The 20,536-nt window shown below is 34.6% G+C and overlaps 1 protein-coding gene across 2 annotated transcripts in view; it reads left to right on the top strand.

Moving 5' to 3' along the window:
• Positions 1-14,550, top strand: part of LOC123694763 (lachesin-like) — a 52,667-nt gene extending 38,117 nt beyond the window's left edge. For both annotated transcript variants that reach the window (XM_045640335.1, XM_045640333.1), the window contains exons 6-9: positions 905-1,033; positions 7,494-7,613; positions 12,724-12,894; positions 13,123-14,550. In XM_045640335.1, the coding sequence (XP_045496291.1) occupies positions 905-1,033; positions 7,494-7,613; positions 12,724-12,894; positions 13,123-13,340 (638 nt within the window). In that variant the 3' untranslated portion in view covers positions 13,341-14,550. The remainder of the gene's footprint in view (positions 1-904; positions 1,034-7,493; positions 7,614-12,723; positions 12,895-13,122) is intronic.
• The last annotated feature ends 5,986 nt before the right edge of the window (positions 14,551-20,536 follow it).

Here is a 20,536-nt window from a genome sequence, read left to right as displayed (position 1 = left end):
CGAAGTCTACCAAAATTAGTCATTTACGTATAAATTCATTTCTCACAACTCTTGGAATATTTAAAGTATGCTCTAACTTTTATAATTATTTCAATTAAGTAGACACTCCACAGTAGGTCGCTGTTCAAGTTGTTTGCTAACGAAGCGACATCGTCGAACGGCCAAAAGCTCTACACTTTAAACCATCAACTTCCATCCCTTCAGTTCCCTTTGAAAATATTGTCCTAGCTTTTTATGCTCTTGTTTGAATAATGGTTGTAAATGTACGAGGGTGGCAAGGTGTCAGGGAAGCGGTACGAATTTGAACCAGTAACCGCATTTGTTTATAGAATGTCTACTAGTGTTCGGAAGTGTTTTCAGAGGCTCCTCGGCGGAATGTAAAGTAAGCACTACTGTTGATGGCGTATAAATGTTTATCATCGCATTTGAGGACGCTCAACGTTTTATATTGATAAAAATTGAAGTTAGAGGCAGTTGTGAATTGCTTCTAGTATCAAAATAAATATTACGATTCCTGCTTTACTTCGATTAACATTCAAGATATCAACAAAATTTTCAATACTGAGACACAAAAGAGACAAAGCTGTTTTTTTTTTAGTGTTTATAAACTTTTAAATTTGATATGAAGTTTACTTATCAAATTTCAATTGTCTTCTTAAAAACTGTCAAGCATGCTCTAATTAGAAATTAAACTCATATGCATATATATATGCATTGTTATTAAAATATTTTCCCAACGAGTCCCAAATTTATAAAATTCACGATCATCTAATTCATGCCTATTCCATAAATCCCTTCAGCGTTCAGCTTGACGTAATTGCCGCAAATGTAACGGACAGTGTTTATTACGTCGCACCTACAGTCCTCCATAAAAATGAAAATTAACATACGCATATTTCCCCAGTAATGTCGCTGGAGGGCGAGATTGTGAACCTGACGAAAGTGACTCGCTCGGAGATGGGAGCGTATCTATGCATCGCGGCAAATGGCGTGCCGCCGTCCGTTAGCAAGAGGATAATGCTCCACGTGCACTGTAAGTAAATTACCGTTTCTTTTTACGTGGAGAGCGCGAGCCTCCTTGTAAAGTAATTATCGTCTGAGGCCTAGCACATGCTTTAGATTTTAAGTTCTTGCGTCTCCTTAAACTGTAATTGTTCTTCATTTTTATGAATAAATTTTTTATGAACAGTTTTATTTCTGTCGTAATTTATAAAAAAATGGTCAATAACTAACTATGAATTTTTCAGTTTATTAAAATACACTTTCGGTAAAACTCTTTTAAAATGTATAGCAAACCATTTCGCTGTTCATATCGTTAAGCCACTTGTAGATTGAAATAATAGATACGAAAAAAATAACAAAAACAATTTCATTTCGACCCTCCACACGACCATTTCAATCTCAATAAGTGAAAACGATGAGAGATGAACTAAATCGTTACATTACGAATTCAAAACATGAATCAATTCATCTATAGATAAAATCAACTCACCTGCGTGTACCGATGAGCAAAAAGCTAGTACCGAGCGAGCTTATCGCCTGATCTCCCGGGGTAATTTATATTGGAGCTATTCAATGCTCGGTTGGTCGGGAAACACTGTTGGGCCCGACATCTCAAACACGTAAGCAATTGGGAGATTTTCGTGTTATCACGTATCATCTTCGACGCGTGTCTTGCATCTGAATCGGATCTGGGACGTTTGTATTCGTCCCTGTGTTTAGTGCCCTGTTGACTATCAGTTTGCTAAAGATATCCTCGTGCAGCGATGTTCAGCATTATTGAATTCCAGCGGATTGTTTGATGTATCACGGAGAGGTTTTCTACGACTTTGATGTTGGGTTTTGTGAAGAAATCTTAGTTACGTCGGCTTAATGGAGAGGGAATATACATTCTTACAAAAAAATACAAATAAAATATATACATTATAAACGAAATAGAACTCGTTTGTATTTTTATGTGCATTATGTTCAAACACTACTAGTTCAATTAACGGAACAAATAAACTACAAATTAATAAACCACCAAGCGCTCAAATAAACTAACTAACAATGTTAACACAGAAGCGAAATTAATACCAAGTTCCCTATTACCTCCTAACAGCATCTAACTGACACTAAATCCAAAATATGTTCTCTTTTGGCAGTGTGCGATAGAATCTGGGGGCACGGTAGTGCCCCCGCCAAGACGAGCAAAGCGAACAAGCGAAGCGCACGGGCCCTACCTACCTTTTCTCGAAGCGCTTCGACGTTTTTTTGAACCCTCATAACTTGGGTTTGGATTATGCTAGATCAACAAAATTTTCGGGATATATTGCCAATAGCGGACTTATTGAAAATATTAAGTTTTAATTACATTAGCTTTTATACTTCAGATTTTATTTATATCTAAAAAACACTAATTTCGTCACTGACTCACTGATGATCATCAAAATTCTTAAGGTATTTCCTAATGTCCTAGAAAGCTGAAATTTTGTATGTAAGCTAGTATTAGCACACAAACAACAAAAAAATTATAAAACTTGTAACTTTCATCCCCCAACCCCTTAAACTAGGGAATGGGAGTTTGTATGAGACCTGTAATTTTAAATTAAATTTTGATGACGCTAGGGGTCTAATCTAATAATCTAAAACTTGGTTCCCCTAGATATATATATGCATAGGTACTCCTTGTTAAAAAAAAAATTAAAAATTTAATCGAAAAATAAAATTTTGTTACAAACAACTTACAAAAAGAAATGAAATCCCACCAAAAACATTTTCATGTAAAATGTTGCCAAGACGAGCCCATATGACTCGCACTGTGAAAAAGTTATCAGATCTCATGTAGAGCCAAGCTTCTAACACTACACGCCGTAACTCTACAAGGCCTAACTTCACAAACTCTACACCTTAGTCAAAATATGTGGCTTGGCCGTTCGTTACTACAAGAACTATTGTATAACACAAAAGTAATGAACAGTGAATTAATATAATTTTTCACCTTACGCCGATGTGAATGTAGCGAAATGGCCAAGCCACATATTTTGACTAAGGTGTAGAGTTTGTGAAGTTAGGCCTTGTAGAGTTAGGGCGTGTAGTGTTAGAAGCTTGGCTCTACATGAGATCTGATAACTTTTTCACAGTGCGAGTCATATGGGCTCGTCTTGGCAACATTTTACATGAAAATGTTTTTGGTGGGATATTATCTTTCACGATCAATTCTCATTTACACGTTGAGTTGGAAGCTGAATAGTGTGCTAGATTCAGGTACGCTTTCCATTTGCATGGATGGTGCTTCACTATGACGATAGTAACAACATTACCCAAATTTGAAACTGTGATTAGGTGCATCGAACCACAGCTGTACTCAACGTTATTCCCCATTATTTTGACGTAATAACCTACTACAATATTTGTTTTAATCAGGTTTCAGGTGGATTACATGATGCGATAATGCCGCTGCTAAGTGCTTGTTAACAGACAATCAATTATTTTGTAATATTAAAAAACAATCATACAAAGATATTGTAGCATTTTATTTGGATATTAAATTAAATTTATTAAAATTAAAAGCATTTCATGGGTTGTATTCGATATAATATGTTAACGTAATCAATCAATGTGAGTAAAATTCAATTTTTGTTTTATACATCGACAAAGCTTTCAATCATCTCCATGCGAACACGTGCGCTTTACCTCAATTTTCTACTATTCATAATTTGATATGTTTTATGAATCAAATCTGTATGATGAGTTTTATTTTTGTAACATTGTTTCAATAAACGTTCAGATTTTTATGTTTGCTCCTAATATGGTAGCGCAACGTTTCAATTAACAACATTAATTAATCGATCTAAATTCATGAATTGGTTCCATCCGCCTGTGGTTTTAGTTCAATGTGTATTAAAAGTTTTTCGTAGCTGCTGGTGACCAGCGGACGCTCGAACGTGTTGTCCAGTAGGTATTTGCATTCTGTTATTGGCATTTCCGATGTAAACACTCGTCTGATTGGATTGTACGCTATCTACCGCTATACCAGTAGTGCGATGAAAAGAGCAGCTTGAATATAGTTAATAGAAATGAGAAATACAGCTTGCATATAGAAACAGATGGATTTAAAAGTAAGCCGTGCAAACGTGACTTTTCTATTTACGCTAAGAAATGTTGCGCACGTAGCCTTTGTTCTGTTTACTATGTAAAATGAAACAAAGTTGCATTATGGTAATACATTTATGTGTATCCTAATATTTATGCAACTGTAACAGTTAAACCCGGGTCCGAGTACACAAAGATTTGCTTTTAAGTAATGTGTTACACAGATTAAAACGTGCACATTTTATCTAAAATTTAAAAGCTCTATGAGAATGTCGCGTTATAATGTATAGAGAGTTTACTCGCTTTGGGAAATACATTAGTATGATTTGAATTTGTTTGTGGGTGACTTAGAATATTACTAGGGTTTTTTTTTAATAATCGTTTTAATGCTCTATGACAGAAGAGAAAACAAAGAACCTAGCAGTTTAAATATAAAATTAAGTTATCTTGCTATCTATATGCTTCTGTCAATTAAAGGCTTTGTCAAATCTGATGTAGATTGTGTATCTTTATTTAATTTAAAGCAATACTAATACTTATTACAATTACTAATGTAACCGACCTTGCCTACTAATAAATTTGTTAATGAAAAATTAAACCAAATGTTATACGAAAACTTAGCTCATAGAAAACGTAATTTGAACCGAACAAACAAACTACTGTAACCCTTCCTCTCCGCTTAATTACTTTACAAAGAATGCGTTGCGTTCGCCCGATGAGGAGACAAAATTAACGCCCTCAAATATTTAATTTAAATTTCCTTTCCCCAAAACGAATGATAACAGCTCATCGCGCGGACCTTCCAGGTCTGAAACACCTCGCATATCCACCGGGAGTTTCATTTGCAATATTAAGTGCTTTGTAACGCGGTAAATTTCTTTTAGTTTATTCACTAGCTCCTTAAAAGAGCGCTGAATTAGTTGGAGAAAAAGAAACTGCGAGAACGAAGTGAACAAATCGTTAACAATTTGCATACGTCTTGTTTAGATTAATTAACGGTACGTTAAATTGTGTTTAGGTACTCGTTTTCATTTTTTACGCTTCTGTTTAATTGGATTTTTCTAGAGTATAAGCTTGGTGTGAAATTATTTTATATTAGAATTAAAGGCTTTAATTAAAGTTGTTATATTTATATATGTAAATATTTACTTTCGTATTCAATCTATGTTTTATCGATGAAAAATTGTTAGTACCTATAATATTATATCCATCAGTTAATACATACATTAATAGTCAAATTTCATAAATCCCCAAATTATAAAATTTTCTTATCTACTCCGATACCAACATAAATAAACACACTATTCAAATAAAATACCTGAGTAGGAGGAATTCAGTAACGAATTCTTGTAATAGCTATCTAAGGCAGTACTACAAAACAGCAAGGAATCGGAAAGCGTGTGCACTGTTCGGTTAATCAAACTGTCACTTCAAGAATTCCGCGCAAAATCCTTCCCGAGGAAAACTCGCCCTAACTTTTGATTGCTGTAGAGAATTCCAATCTACTTACATAAGAAATTTTGTTAATAGTCGGTCCCCAATTTTAGCCAACTCTCGTTATACATAGCTAATAGATACCGAAACAAGTTAAGTCTTAGCTGATTAGTCTGGTTTACTTAATGGCGCTCTTTGGGTCGAGTTATTAATTAGAACAAAAATTCTGATCGTTCAGATTTTGTTCGCTAAATTGGCCACTCGAACTCGTAAAAGCCGTCCAAAGGAACTTAACGACGGTCAAAGAGAATAACCGCAAATAAGCTGCGATCTAAGGCCGATGGAGAAAATTCCTTTTTCCTTAATTCACTCTAAACAGGCTTTAAGGGATGTCGGTACTACTGCTTACATTTGTACAATAATCCGTTTCTTTCGTCGCCTAACTTTTCACCGCTTTTATTAAACTTGCTCTTTCTTGATATCGTTATTCTTGCAGAAAATTGGATGATTTATTTATTTATGCATGTTATAAGTATTAAAACTTATCAGTATTATTTGTTTTTATTGATATTAAATAATATCTGCAGTCTATTGCTCTATGTTAGTAAAATAATATTTTATCTTATGTATATTCTCGTATTTAACTATACCAAAATTTTAATATAAGAGTTAATAGGTAAAAATTAAATAGTAATTATTAAGGTAAAAACAATTCCAACCAAATTTAAAACAAACTTAAACATTACATTCGCTTGAAACTTCCCAACCTCAGTTAAAATAATAAAATTTAACACAACTTATAAAAATAAAACTTTCGTTCAGAAACTTACTTATATGAGCAAACTGGAGAATAACCGAGTCCTACCGCAAACACTAAAACCATGAAAACTTGAATTTAATTGAGAACAAACTATTACGAAACTACTCAAATAAAACTCAACTCAGTACAAACATTTGTAATGCAGCCAGTTCTCAGATAATATTCAAAGTAAATACCTGACACAGGCACGAGTTCCCGCGAAGTGCTGTAGCGGAACTGTGCAAACACGATGCGCGAGCGGCGCGGCTAATGTGCACACTTGCCGGTTATTACGCAAATTCCCTCCTCGACTTTGCTAGGCGCAATCTTTTATGCAGTGACGATTGTAGGCTGGATTGACATTTGACACGAGTTGCCGGTCTACCGCCTATTTTTTGTTGATAAAATGGTTTCCAAAGCTTCAATTCACGTAGAGATTTTGAAATAGTTAATTATGAATAATTTTAAAATAGAAATGCATTGAGTACATTCGACGGTGTACCAAAAAGTATTAATTTGAATAAAAAATAATAAATTAAATAATTTTTCGTAATATAAATTATAATTTTATTCATAAGTACTTACTAATTATCCGAATGGGTTACTTCTTTATGCCTCATAATAATTAAATAAATATATTACAATAAAACCCGCACAGCTAAAATATTTTGCGGCGAGCACAGAAACGTTCAGTTATATGAAATGCAAAACCTTTTGCAGTATCTGCATAGTAACACACGCACACAAACATTTCAACTGCAAATGGAAAGTTGTGTAAACAAAAATGCTACTCAAACCTCAGCATATGGGAATCGCGGCACCGCACTCGGTTAAAATGTATCAAAACGGTCCACGCCAGAATGTACCGTATTTTATTCATGTAAACATCAAAACTGCGTGCGAAAATTTTATTAAATAGTAGTATGCGGTTAATTGTACTTTGTGCTGTGCCGCAAACCACTCACTTATGTTTATATTTTGCTATTTGTGTACTAAAATTAATGTACTTAAAACTATTAATATGCCGATGTCTATCATGAAAAGCTTTTAAAGGTTTTAAAATTTTAAGTGTTGCTTAACGTCGAAACAATATAATTTTTATTCGTGACATTTAACTGCTGAAGTTTTTACTTCAATTTTAAATGGTGATATGTATGCTAGATTTTAATCTAGTACTTTTTTTCAGTCCATCCATTAGTGCAAGTACCAAATCAGCTTGTGGGAGCTCCCACGGGCACGGATGTAACACTGCAGTGCCACGTCGAAGCCTCACCAAAAGCTATCAATTATTGGACAAGAGAAAACGGTAAGATTTCCTTTAGGTATACTTCCTCAAACTTCCATTTCCACTTTCACGCCTATTTCTAATCATTCTGCGTAACAAATTAAAATACATCAAAAAGATTAAAAAGGCAATGGTTTACAATCTGTGATTATATACGGAAAGGCCAGCGAGATATTTTACGAACGAGTCGTAACTCATAAAGCTTATTAAGTCTCAGGCACGGAACTCAAGAACGGAATAAGCAACTAATTTCATTATTCATAAAGCACATTGAAAGCGTTAAAGTAGTCATTAAATGAGTCGTTTTTCATATTTCTACTATCCTTCTTTGACAGGGCTAGTGCCTTATACAAGTTACAGCATTTTTATCGCCGTATTTAAAGAGAAAAATATGAAATGTTTTCGTGTTCGCTTTTCATTTAGATTCTTTAAGATTTATACAGACATTGATTATGCAGCGTCAATGTTACGTTATTAACGGCTGTGTAATTATTAAGGGACAGAGTGAAATATAGCTGTGCTCTGGTTAATTAAAAAACAAAAAGATATTTTACTTTGATACGATTATGCTAATTATAATTATAAATATTGAAAATTTTCCTACCTGAATTTATAATAACTTCCGGCAATGGAATTCAGTTTGTGTATTTTAATACGAAAATGTGAAATAAAAATATTTATATTAATAAAGATGATATTAAATCATAGACAGGCGCGGGCGTTATAAGTTATTTTTCAATCCAAAAGTGTATTTAGTTATCTCTTTGTCATAACTCTACATTTAGCAACGAATACTAATTAGTAATTAGTTACCAAGATCAGAGAATGAATGTTGGTTATCCTTTGAATTCTTGGATTTTGCTTTAAAGAAAATTTTAAACATGAATTCAGATAACGCAATAAAATAAGTTTTAGTAGAAAAGATCTTTCAATGAAAATAAAAAAAGTTTTCTCACTACTTAATAGCAATTTTAGTTTTATCTCAGTGACATAATGTACTAGATGCTTAACAATGTTTTTAAACTTATTTTTATTTTCAATTCATTTATTAATAACTAGCTTCCGCCCACGACTTTGTACGTGCATCCCCGTTTTTTCCCATTCCCGCAAGAATTTCGGGAAATCCTTTCTTAGCGGATGCCTACATCCTAACATCTACCTGCATGCCAAATTTCAGCCCGATACGTCCAGTAGTTTGGGCTGTGCGTTGATAGATCACTATATCAGTCACCTTTGAGTTTTATATAATTATATAGATGCAGATACGACATTGGTCATCAGAGTGTCCTATTCTATTCTGAAACAACGGCATAAAGTAAGTTAATTATGTTGAAAAGATCAAAGAATAAAGAACAAATTAATACGACACATTTCTAATTACAAAAAAATAATAGAAAAAGTAAAACAATTGCCGTCCTGTAAAAATACGTGCTAACTAATACAAATAAGGCACTTAACCTAACAAAACGTTGGAAGGTCGGAGGCATTACTTTTCATTATAACGACACCCTTAGGATGGAAGTTGTTTGTTTGGTGTCCAGGTGACAGATGTACACGAAACCTTGATGGGGAAATGAAGTGCGAAGATCTAGTATTAATTGCTTTTATTATGTCAAAAATTTGAAATAAATGGTGCAGTTGAGAAATACATGACCCACTAAACCTACTTACAAAATGTATTTCTTTTCACTTGCGTTTTTATTTCTGTGTAATGCGCAGGATAAAGAACGTTATATTACATAAAAGATGAATGTAATGAAATAATTTATTAAAGAAAAGCTTCAATGTGGAAATACAGAACTGGTCGGAATTCTATAGCTATAATCCTTAGTATTTCTAAAAGAAAAAGATACTAGACTTTGTATTAACATTAAGAGTAAATACAGCCATCCAGCATAAGAAGATTACCGTCCCCGCAATTAAAATTTATACACAATTATATACTCGAACCAAAAATGAAACGCGATCAATACCGTACTTAATTACGTTACGTGTAATTGTATGCGCTGGTCGGCACTCGTATTAAGTAAATTGTTCTCGCAATGCGAAAAGAGCCACGTTCGGAATGTGGAAGGACATTTTCAGATACGGTTAATGCAAACATGTAAATGTTGCAAGTACCGATAGATATTACCGGATAATGCGTTGAGCGGGAACGCGCCTAGCCCACTAAAGTCGAGTTACGAATGGATTTACGTTACTTGCTCGCAGCGGCCGCGACATGTGTGCCCCGACACCGCAGCTGCCCGAGCTAGCCGACAAAACGAATAAAACTTGCCACAACGAATTCTTTGACACACTTTCAAATTGCTTCTGTGCGATTCAAACCCGTCAAAACGTATTTCTCTTCGTTTATTTATTTTTTTAACTTCCAAATGTGTTACAGTTAGATGTAGAAACTCATATTTTTACAAGGCTGCATTTGCATTTGCCATACCAAAAACTTGTCTTATTCAATTTTCACGTAGGAGTACCAGCAAAATCCAGTCATTGATGCATACCGTCTAATGTAATAATAAAACATAACCAGACAGATACGCAGTGCAGGATTTAGATGCAGTTACAAAGGCAACCGAGCTAGCCATTACGTGGGTAGAGCGACCGACCGCGCAAAAAGCGAACCAAATTCTATTACCGCCCGATATGCAACAAAGACCGCTGGCCCGCCCCGCTTCAAATTGCTTTAGGCTACAGTCGCGATATTTACTCTCACATACCACAATATTCGAACAAATAAAATTCAATTTTATATTCACTTTTCAATAACGGGAAACGTTTGATAGGTTGCACTTGCTCTGGTCACAGTTTATTTAAAAGCCATTTATGCCGTGTATAGTCGCATGTAAATAGGTATACGGTCGGGCGGCCGGCTGGCTCTTCTGTGGGCTATAAATTGTGGTGAGTTACAAATTAAATTAGGTAATACATAGCTGTGACGAGATGGGACAAGCTATAGGGCGGCTACGACGGACACGGAATGGGTGGGCCCGTCTCCGATGTCGCAACCGGACTTCTGATGTGCTTTTGTTCCAACTTTAATGGGAGACTTTATTGTAATTTATGTAAAAACTTGAACGCTCCTCAACGTCCATATCTATTAGACTCGTATTAATTATTTGATCCTTTTGTAAATTTTTGGGGAGAGGCTTTTGTGTCCCCAAAAGTTTTTCGGAGTAATAATAATTTGTTTTTCTAAAAATGATTGATATATTTTATGACCACATTGACGAGAATATTAATATATTTATATGGTAATAAACAAAAGAGGGCGTGCCTGTCGCAAGCGGCCAGCGTCAACGTGTCACTTGCACAGAACGCGCCACAGATTTGTGGTCAATTCAAGCCGAAACCTCCCCGGTTACTGGCCTCACTACATGTATTTGACTTACTAATTAATCATCTTTAGGTCCTGATTAATATTTGACATTCATAATAATATTAACTAATACGTTTGAATTTTAAAAGCTTATTAATTTTTTCATCTACACTGAATACCTTAAAATCAAAAATACACTGTTTTTAGTTTAGGATGAATTTCTCGTGTGTGAGAATTATACACAAAAAGCCAAATTGTACATGTGCATTAGAAAACTAAATGATTTTACCAACTGTAGCTAACAAAGGCAAGCATTTTTATAGTTGACAAAAACACGAATGTGCTTTTAATGCATCGGGTATCTGCTAAAGTTGCTCCAAGTGGTGTTGTTTGACTATAAATTACGGGTTGCGTTTTTAAGTGAGCATTTTTAAACAGAGGAAACGTTGAAAAGGATTTAGAAGGTTTCAAAAACAATAATTTATTTGCAAACAAGATATCTGTTTCCTACTAGAAAAATGTTATCTTATTCTTACGAAGCAAAATAATATTCCTCAAACAATTCTCAGAAAATAAGATACTTCCCGACTATGTAATCCGAGATTACAGAAGTATATTCTCATTATATTAATCATTAATTACTTTGTTCTTAACACGTGTAACAAAACACATATTATAATAAGAAATGAAATTAACATCTTCTTAAAAAATGACTCGAAAAAAATTGTCAAGAATTCCGTTATGAAACGGATATTGCCTAAAAACGAGAAATTCCAATTAAATACCGTTGTAATAAAATAAGCCTCGGTGGTTCGGTGGAAACGAAAAATAAAACTCGTCCGCAAAAATAAACGGGACAAGAAGAATGCAAGCAATTTTTAATGTAGAGCGAGTACCATGACCCTCGACCGCGGTTATAATGTAGCCAGCGACTACAGCGAACCTCCCAACCGGCACACTCTTTACACATTTTAACGTCCTATAGATAAGATGATTTATTGTACTCATTGTGATTAATTTTTTTATTTCAATGTTTATATTTTATATTCGTTCAGCGCTGTACACTTTTCGAATGAGATCTTTCTATAGTAATATCTTAATGAAAACCTTTCTATTTAAGTATGAAATCTATTTTACGATTAAGACATCTATTTTTTTTTTGTGTCTAATAAATAAATACTAGAACTTTATTCCCATAATTAGGAGATCGATAAAATACATTTTTAATTGCGCCTAAAATTCGTTAAATTTGCACCTGCCAATGTTATATTAACGATTATAATAAAATTAATGGATACAAAGTACTGAATCGCAAATATATTTATGCAGTAATTCATTATAGTTCATATGACATGTCGAAACAACATATTTCATACGATATCGGAACAATGCTCGGATGTGGCCGAATATAAATGATCGGAAAGGTCCTATCGAATAAGGGTGAGGAAACGACTGTATCAAATGGCTAGATACCGAATAAGTATCACTGAATATATTAGAGGAACAACATAATGTATTAATATTTAACACATTGAGTAGAGATCCTACTGCATCCTACTCTATTGTTGTTAATAAATGTGATAATTAATTATATTTCAAATTAAAATTAATTTATATTAAAATACCAAACTCAAACTGCAAACTGATACAATGTCTGTAATGGTTGATTGAAAGGTTGACTGTAATATACTATAAAAAATAAAGATAAAGTAAATGGTACCTATTTTGTCCAACCAAAGAGCAATCACTTAAAAATCAATACTTTAACAGTATACAGAGAGCAAATAAACTAATATACGTCTATCCCATCTACAGGTGAGATGATCATAACAAACGACAAATATCAAATGAGCGAGATCAACAGTTCAGCGTACAGCGTGCAGATGCGACTCATAGTTCGCAACATACAAGACACCGATATGGGCGGCTACAAGTGCATTTCCAAGAACTCCATAGGAGACGCTGAAGGAACTATCAGGTTATATAGTAAGTATACCTTACTTCTTCTAAGTCTTGTAAACGTCGTGATAAACTTCAAAACTGTCGCGTGACAATAGTTGTAAATGAGTAGTACAATACACTTTAGGTTTAGTTCTACAATAAGAGATACAAGTATTTCAATTGGCTATTAATAGAAAAGAACAAGCAGAGGATTGTAAAAATAACAAAGCAAAGTTTAGCTTCAATAAAATAAAAAAAAACGTTTTATTCTAGAAATGGAACTACCATATCTCAAGTCAAGAGTCGAAGACACGGAAACAAATTACGTAGAGACAAACGACGTTCGGTCCAGTCTCCAAGGCCCGCTGCGGGAAGGCGGTCACCGGGCCGAAGACGCGGACTTCTTGGGCGGCCGCCCCTCGCCCGCCGCCTCGTACCGCGCCACTCCACATGCAATCTTTTTAATATCTGCCGTAGCCTTTGTGTGCTAAACTTTTCTAAACAACTTAATGCTACATCGAACGAAATTTCAGCATAATATATCCCAAACTTATTTTCGTCGCTATTTGGGTAAAACCAAACATGTTTTTCATACGCGACACGTAACGAATTTAAAACATCTTCTTGTTTAACTGTATAATATAAAGTAATCGTGCATAGCCGTTTATGTATGTGTGATGTACAATATAATTATGACTAAGCTCGTGTGCTTGTAAAAATAAAATGTGCCAGTGTAAATGGTTAAATTTAATATAAATAATGAAGACATTGAATCATTTAAGAAACGAGCTGTTAGCAATGTAAAATGCTTAGTATATGTTGTGCAGTTTAAAAAGGAAGCCGTATTACTATCGTCGATAATATAATAATTTTGACTCAGAACAATATCGTTAGGCGCATAGAATGCCCTGAACAGATTAAATCCATAACATATTATTATAGTTTCAACCTGCTTGCATATTTATTTTATTGTAAAATTATATGTGGATTAATATTAATGTATTTGCAAATGATATTATTTAAATATTTGTTTCTTCTAATTCATTTATTATCGTGCTTGTAAATAATTATGTAGAGTCACGTTATATTGTGTAAACTATGTTTAATAAATGCCTAATTAATTATAAATCAAGTTATATTTGGAACAATATTAAGTTTTAAAATAGATTTTGCATGTACCTATAGGTATATATACAATTTAATACTGTATATTGAATATAATAAATCAAATAATAGAGCAACATGTATTTTATTGTTATAGTTATTGTTGTTGAATGATGAACCGTCACCAGTAAACAAAAACCTTACCGTTAGTAGATTTAGTTGAAACGAGAGTCCTAATTTATTAATTTAACGAAAATACTACAAAAATATCCATTCATTTTTAAAAAAAACATGTGTATATTTTTTACATTCATTTGCCTTATTTGATTAAAATTTTACCACTCAACAAGCAAGATAAGATTGTGATAGATTTTTCACACAGTGGACTATTTAATGTTATTTTTTCAGTGTGTCATGTTTCTTTTTGTGTTTCCTTTAATAATTTAGGACTCTTATTATAGATGTCTGTTATGTACACTACCTGTCTATACATTCCTTTTCTATTTATTTAATGTCATCAGCCACTTTGTATAACGACCTTGTAACGAGTGTATAATAATGCCTGCGAAGTATAAAATATAAATGATATACATACGTACAAAATATGTGTTTTATTTATCGTTGAATGTATGAGGAGTGACATGACGATAAATCATAGTCACACTTGATGTGCATTTTTACTGTGATGCTTTTACATAAATTTTAGCAAAAAGTTATGCGTGCCCCGACATGTAACTGAAATTTTATAAAAATGTTTTGTCTAGATATACATAAAAAGATAACCTTCTATATTAATTGGTGTTAAATTGAAATAAGGAGGACATAACATTCATTATTTGTTTAAAAAACAAATAATTTACGAATACACGCATACGGTTAGTTATACAAACAGTTCACTCAATTACACATACAGGGTTACGTTTTTCCTACCTTTAACGTAAAATTACAACGGTTAAAATCAATAAATAATTTGAGCTCCTAACTATGGTATTCATTCACTTTAAAATTATGACCTTCATGTCTTATAATACGAAAAATACGAACCGTTTCAAATAGCTTAAACTTTATTACCATTATGAAACAATATAAATCTATACTAATATTATAAAGCCGAATAGTTTGTTTGTTTGAACGCGCTAATCTCGGGAACTACTGGTCCGATTTGAAAAATTCTTTCGGTGTTAGATAGTCCATTTATCGAGGAAGGTTATAGGCTATATAACATCACGCTACGACTAACAGTATTGGAGCCACGGGGCTGAAACCGCGCGGAGCAGCTAGCTTTATATTTTCTTAAATGGCAACACATAACACCTTCCTCATTGTTCATCAATGTCACATTAAGTAACAATGGCGCATACAATTCTCGAAAGGTCTGGCAATATTGTCTGTCCCACGTAATTGGTACCTTCGGACACAGAGTATACAAGAACGATCTAGATAGTGTGTAACCGCATGCATTAGCGAAATTACCCGACGCTTTATAATTTTCATTGAGACAGGCTAAGTTTTGAGGATAATAAAAGGAAATATTTTGGTACATAGGCCGATATTTGGTCGTCGATGATGTTTGATTAGTATTTATATAATATGTGTCGGTATGAAATACTTAAGTGGCAATTAAAAATAACACAGTTTCTTAGAACAGTGACTTATTCATCCCTTACCCAACAATAATAATATTTAACAAGAAACCTCTTACAAAGAGTTTTAATCAAACATTGTAAACTACTCGCGACTCAAACCAAACAGCAAATTATATTCATTATACAATCCCCTTAAACACAAATAGATCTTAAAGACACTAAAATGTGTGTCACAAAAATGTCACCAACGGGATATTCGTAGAATAAAATCGGATATTTGTCAAAGAGACTGTTACGAACGAGCTGGGATAGAGCCACGATAACCTAATATAGGCGTGTGTACACATCCGAGTGTCCCAAGAGTGTTACAGCTTCGATGTCACAGTTTGCATCTCAAGTGCTCACTATACAAATACTCAAAGGAAATCGTTGGAAATTACTCTATAGATACATTTATATACCGTGCTCGTGCGTCCAGTGACAGCACAGATGGATTTATCGCTGACACCTTCTAAATACTACGGGGATACTATCTCATCTCGGTTTTAAGGGAAACATTGGGACTTAAATATTTACTTTTAACATTTCATCTCATTATACTAATGTCATTCAATGCATTCATTCACTTTTGTTTCATAAATTTGTATTAAATTTCAACACACTAAGTTGGTGCATTTAAGAAATTTTATAGCCTTATTACTAAATTAAATAAAATCATCAAACATTGAAGTAATTTTATCTGAAAACAAGTCTCAAAACTAAGCTTAAAAGCACGAATAAAATATAATCGTATGCAAAGCAAAGAGAACGCAGTTACTGGCATCGCATATTTGTTTACAAGCTATCGTGGGAATACCCTTACCGTGGACGTCCGGCTACAATCTGCATAACAATCGTGGTTGTTTCCTTCTCCACAGATGGATGATAATGCCTGCCATTCATAATTCATGTCTTAATGAGGGACACGAATATTCACGATCATTTTGCGCCGTGAACTTCAGCTATTCAATATTTGGTACATTATTCTTCTTGTAAAAAAATTTATGTTTTGTGAGCGCAATGAAAAAGCTATGTAGAGATATATATTTTTCAAATGTATCAACATTCCTTGTCCTTAAAATAGACTATCAACATTCTTTATCTCGCAGGCTAAATATAGAAAGTGTCCTATATTTGACAAGGTGTCAAAGGTGAATTGCGATTCATATAATTTTATTCTTTACACGAGAAATACTTACTTTTGTTAGAATACTTGCCTTGAAAATTTTGTTCTTTTCTTTTTTAATTTTAACCCTTTTTCAAGTGTTCTAAGGAGGAGGAAATGATATCAATTGTGATTTAAATCATATTAAATACATTAGACGAAATTATCTTGGCTCTACAATATTAAAGTTTCCATTGTGCATGCATGCATTGTTTCGACACTATATATATACTACACAGTACACTAGCTGCGCTCCGCGGTTTCACTCGCGTGGCTCCGCTCCTGTTGGTCATAGCGTGATGATTTATAGCCTATAGCCTTTCTCGATGAATGGGCTATCTAATACCGAAAGAATTTTTCAAATCGGACGTTCAGTAGATCCCGAGAATACCGCGTTCAAACAAACAAACAATCTCTTCATCTTTATAATATAAGTATAGATATGAAAGAATGAATGAATGAAAAATTCTTTATTGCACACAAAAATACAAGATAACAAAAAAGAATCATACAAGTTATAATATTATGTACAGAGGGCGGTCTTATCGCTGTAAGCGATTTCTGCCAGACAACCCGAAAAACCAAAAGGATTACATATTTTATGGTGGTGGTGCAATATATTTTGGATACATAGTATGCTTTAAAATTGAATAAAATTAATAATAAATAAATATGTCATAAATAATACATATGTAAATAAATAGATACATATTAAGTAATAACTAAAAACAAATATATATACATACATACACATATAAATACGTAAATAAATACATACATTCATATATATTACACAAATACACATACGAACTTAAAGAGGAACATCAACATACTTATGGAACTACATATATAAATTATAGGCAAGGAATAAATTCAAATAAATAAAGTAGATATATTATAATATGTTACGAACCTGGTTGCGATAAATATTGCTTTAATGCATTCTTGAATACATTTATTGACTGAGCACGTCTTATCGATTCTGGAATAGAGTTCCAGAGGTTGATTGCAGACACAGTGAAGGAAGAATGGAAGAAATTGGATCTATGGGAAGGGATACTTAAGGTGAGTAGATTAGAGGAACGGAGAGTAAGGCTATTTTCACCCAGGAATTTGAAATTTTGTTTAAGGTAAAAAGGGGTTTTGGGATCAAATAGAATTTTGTACAATAAATGCAGAATATGAGCATTCCGGCGGACGCGGATGAGAGGCCACTTGAGCTTGGCTCGGAATTCGGACACATGGTCATATTTGCGCAGTCCAAATACGTAGCGTATACATACGTTTTGGAGTCGCTCAAGGGAGTCAAGTTGTTGTTCGGAGAGGTCAGGGTAGGAAATGTCAGCATAATCCAGGATAGGAAGGAGTAAAGTCTCAGCAAGCGTTACTCTTGTAGGAATGGGCAGAAAATTACGGATTCGACGAATGGAACCTACAGCGCCATACATTTTTTTCCGTAATGTCTCTATTTGCACATTCCAAGACAAGTTCTTATCAAGATGGAGCCCGAGATTTTTGACAGACTCGCTGAATGGAATGTGCGATCCACCAAGAATAAGCTTTGGTAAGCTGTTCCAGTCTAGCTTGGCAGTCATTTTACGGCTACCAATTATGATAGCTTGGGTCTTAGACGGGTTAACAGTGAGACCGAAATTGTGGGACCAGGTAGAGATAGTGTCTAAATCAGCATTTGTTTGTTGTATAGCTTCTGAAATTCCCGAGATGGCTGTATGTGAGTAAATTTGCAAATCATCTGCATACATATGGTAGGGAGAAGTTAAATTTGAGGAAATTGAGTCAATAAATATTGAGAAAAGGATTGGTGACAACACGCTACCTTGAGGGACACCGACCCTTAAGTCACACCACGACGACAGAACGTCATCAACTTTAATACGTTGCCGGCGTCCCTGAAAAAAGCTACGGAACCATTCAATAGCTGCTGATGAAATGTTAAGAGAAGCAAGCAAACCTAGCATAATGTCATGATCAACCGAGTTGAAAGCGTTACTGAAATCTAATAACGTAAGAATTGTGAGCTGCTTGTTGTCCATTGCTTGGCGGATATCGTCGGTGACTTTAATGAGAGCAGTGGTCGTGCTATGGCCTGGACGGAATCCGGATTGGAAGGGATTGAATAAGTCCTGTTTATTCAAAAATGAACGTAACTGTTGTTCAACAAGGCGTTCTAGGATTTTAGAAAGGAAAGGTAGTATTGATATAGGACGGTACTCATGGAAAGCGGAAGGATTAGCTTTTTTTGGAAGCGGGATGATGAAGGCTTCTTTCCAAGCTTTGGGAAATGTGCTAGAGGATATGGATACGTTAAGGATGTGAGTTAAGATAGGGGCTACAACATCAAGGATAGGGAGAACCATATCACGACCTATACTGTCACTGCCGACGGCTTTCGAAGAAATGGACAAGATGCTCCTCTTAACATTATCGACAGTGAATTGACTAAAATTAAACGGCGGTAGGTTCGGGACCGGTTTTGATGAAAGATGGTGTAGTGTGTGAGATTTGGTATTTGCATCTACACTAACTGCAGCATTAGTGAAAAAGTTATTTAGTAAGTCAATATTTGTATTAATACTGCAGGTTTGAGACGATTTGCCAATCCCTAACGATCTCAGAAATTTCCAAACCTTTGCGGGCTCACCGTTCTCAATAGTTTTATGGATGTAGCGTTGTTGTGCATCCCTACACATAGTATTACAGCGATTGCGAATTACCTTGTACCGTTCTCTATTGATATCGGAGTTGTCCGTCCGCAGTTTTGCTTTAGCACGATTTTTCTTATTTAATGCAGATTTAATGTCGTTAGTTAGCCAAGGTGCGGGAAGATGTTTCAGTTTAACTGGACGAAGTGGTGCATGTTTGTCGAAAAGCTGAACAATTAGCGAGTTGAACAGATCAACTTTTTCATCAACTGACGAAGCGTTAACTACGACTGACCAATCGGTTTGTTCCGCATCGTTACAAAGCAATTCTCTGTTCAAACCCCCAAAGTTTCGCTGCATGATGACTTTACGTTTGGGTTTAGGAGGGCGGATGTTATAGGAAAGGAATAATAAGTCGTGACAAGAGAATCCGTCAGCAGGAAATTGCCCAGAATTCAAGACATGATCAGGGGAGGAAACTATGATGAGGTCAAGAAGGGAAGGAGGTGAATTTGGAGAGTGGTGAGTTGGATTTAACGGAGGAAGATGGAAATTATAAGAGTTAATAATGGAAAGTAGTTTTTTGGAACGATGATCATTCTTTAAAAGGCAGGTGTTAAAATCGCCCATAAAAATGACATGATCATAGGAGGGAGAAAACTTTTCGATGAGAAGGTCAAAGGAAGGGAAGAAGTTAACAGTAAGGTCATGGCTGTAAAAAACACCGAGTAGGAGTTTGGAATGGGAAAGGGAAATCTCAATAAGAAGATGCTCAGCCTCGTCATGGGATGGGGGTTGGGAAGAGGCGCTTATTAAAGTGAACGGAATGTGTGAACGCAGGTAAATAGCAACCCCACCACCACCTCTGCCAAGGCGATCATTTCTGATGAGTTGAAAACCGGGAAGGGAGTAAGCTATAGAGGGGAGGCAAGGTTTCAACCAGGATTCGGAAATGAGAATGGCATGGAGCTCGGGACAATCGAAGGATGCAAGGAAATCAGGATAATGTGCCGGAATGCTCTGAGCATTTATGTGTACGACGTTAAAGTGTTTTTTGGAATTGTAAAATGTAGAGGATAATGCTGTATTTAGCGAAAAAGGAGAAGCACTGTGGAAACTGCAATCAGTGC

Source organism: Colias croceus, chromosome 1 (genome assembly GCF_905220415.1).
Source record: "Colias croceus chromosome 1, ilColCroc2.1".
In the NCBI taxonomy this organism is placed as follows: domain Eukaryota; kingdom Metazoa; phylum Arthropoda; class Insecta; order Lepidoptera; family Pieridae; genus Colias; species Colias croceus.
The sequence above is the reverse complement of the archived record's forward strand: the minus strand, read 5'-3'. Positions and strand labels throughout refer to the sequence as shown.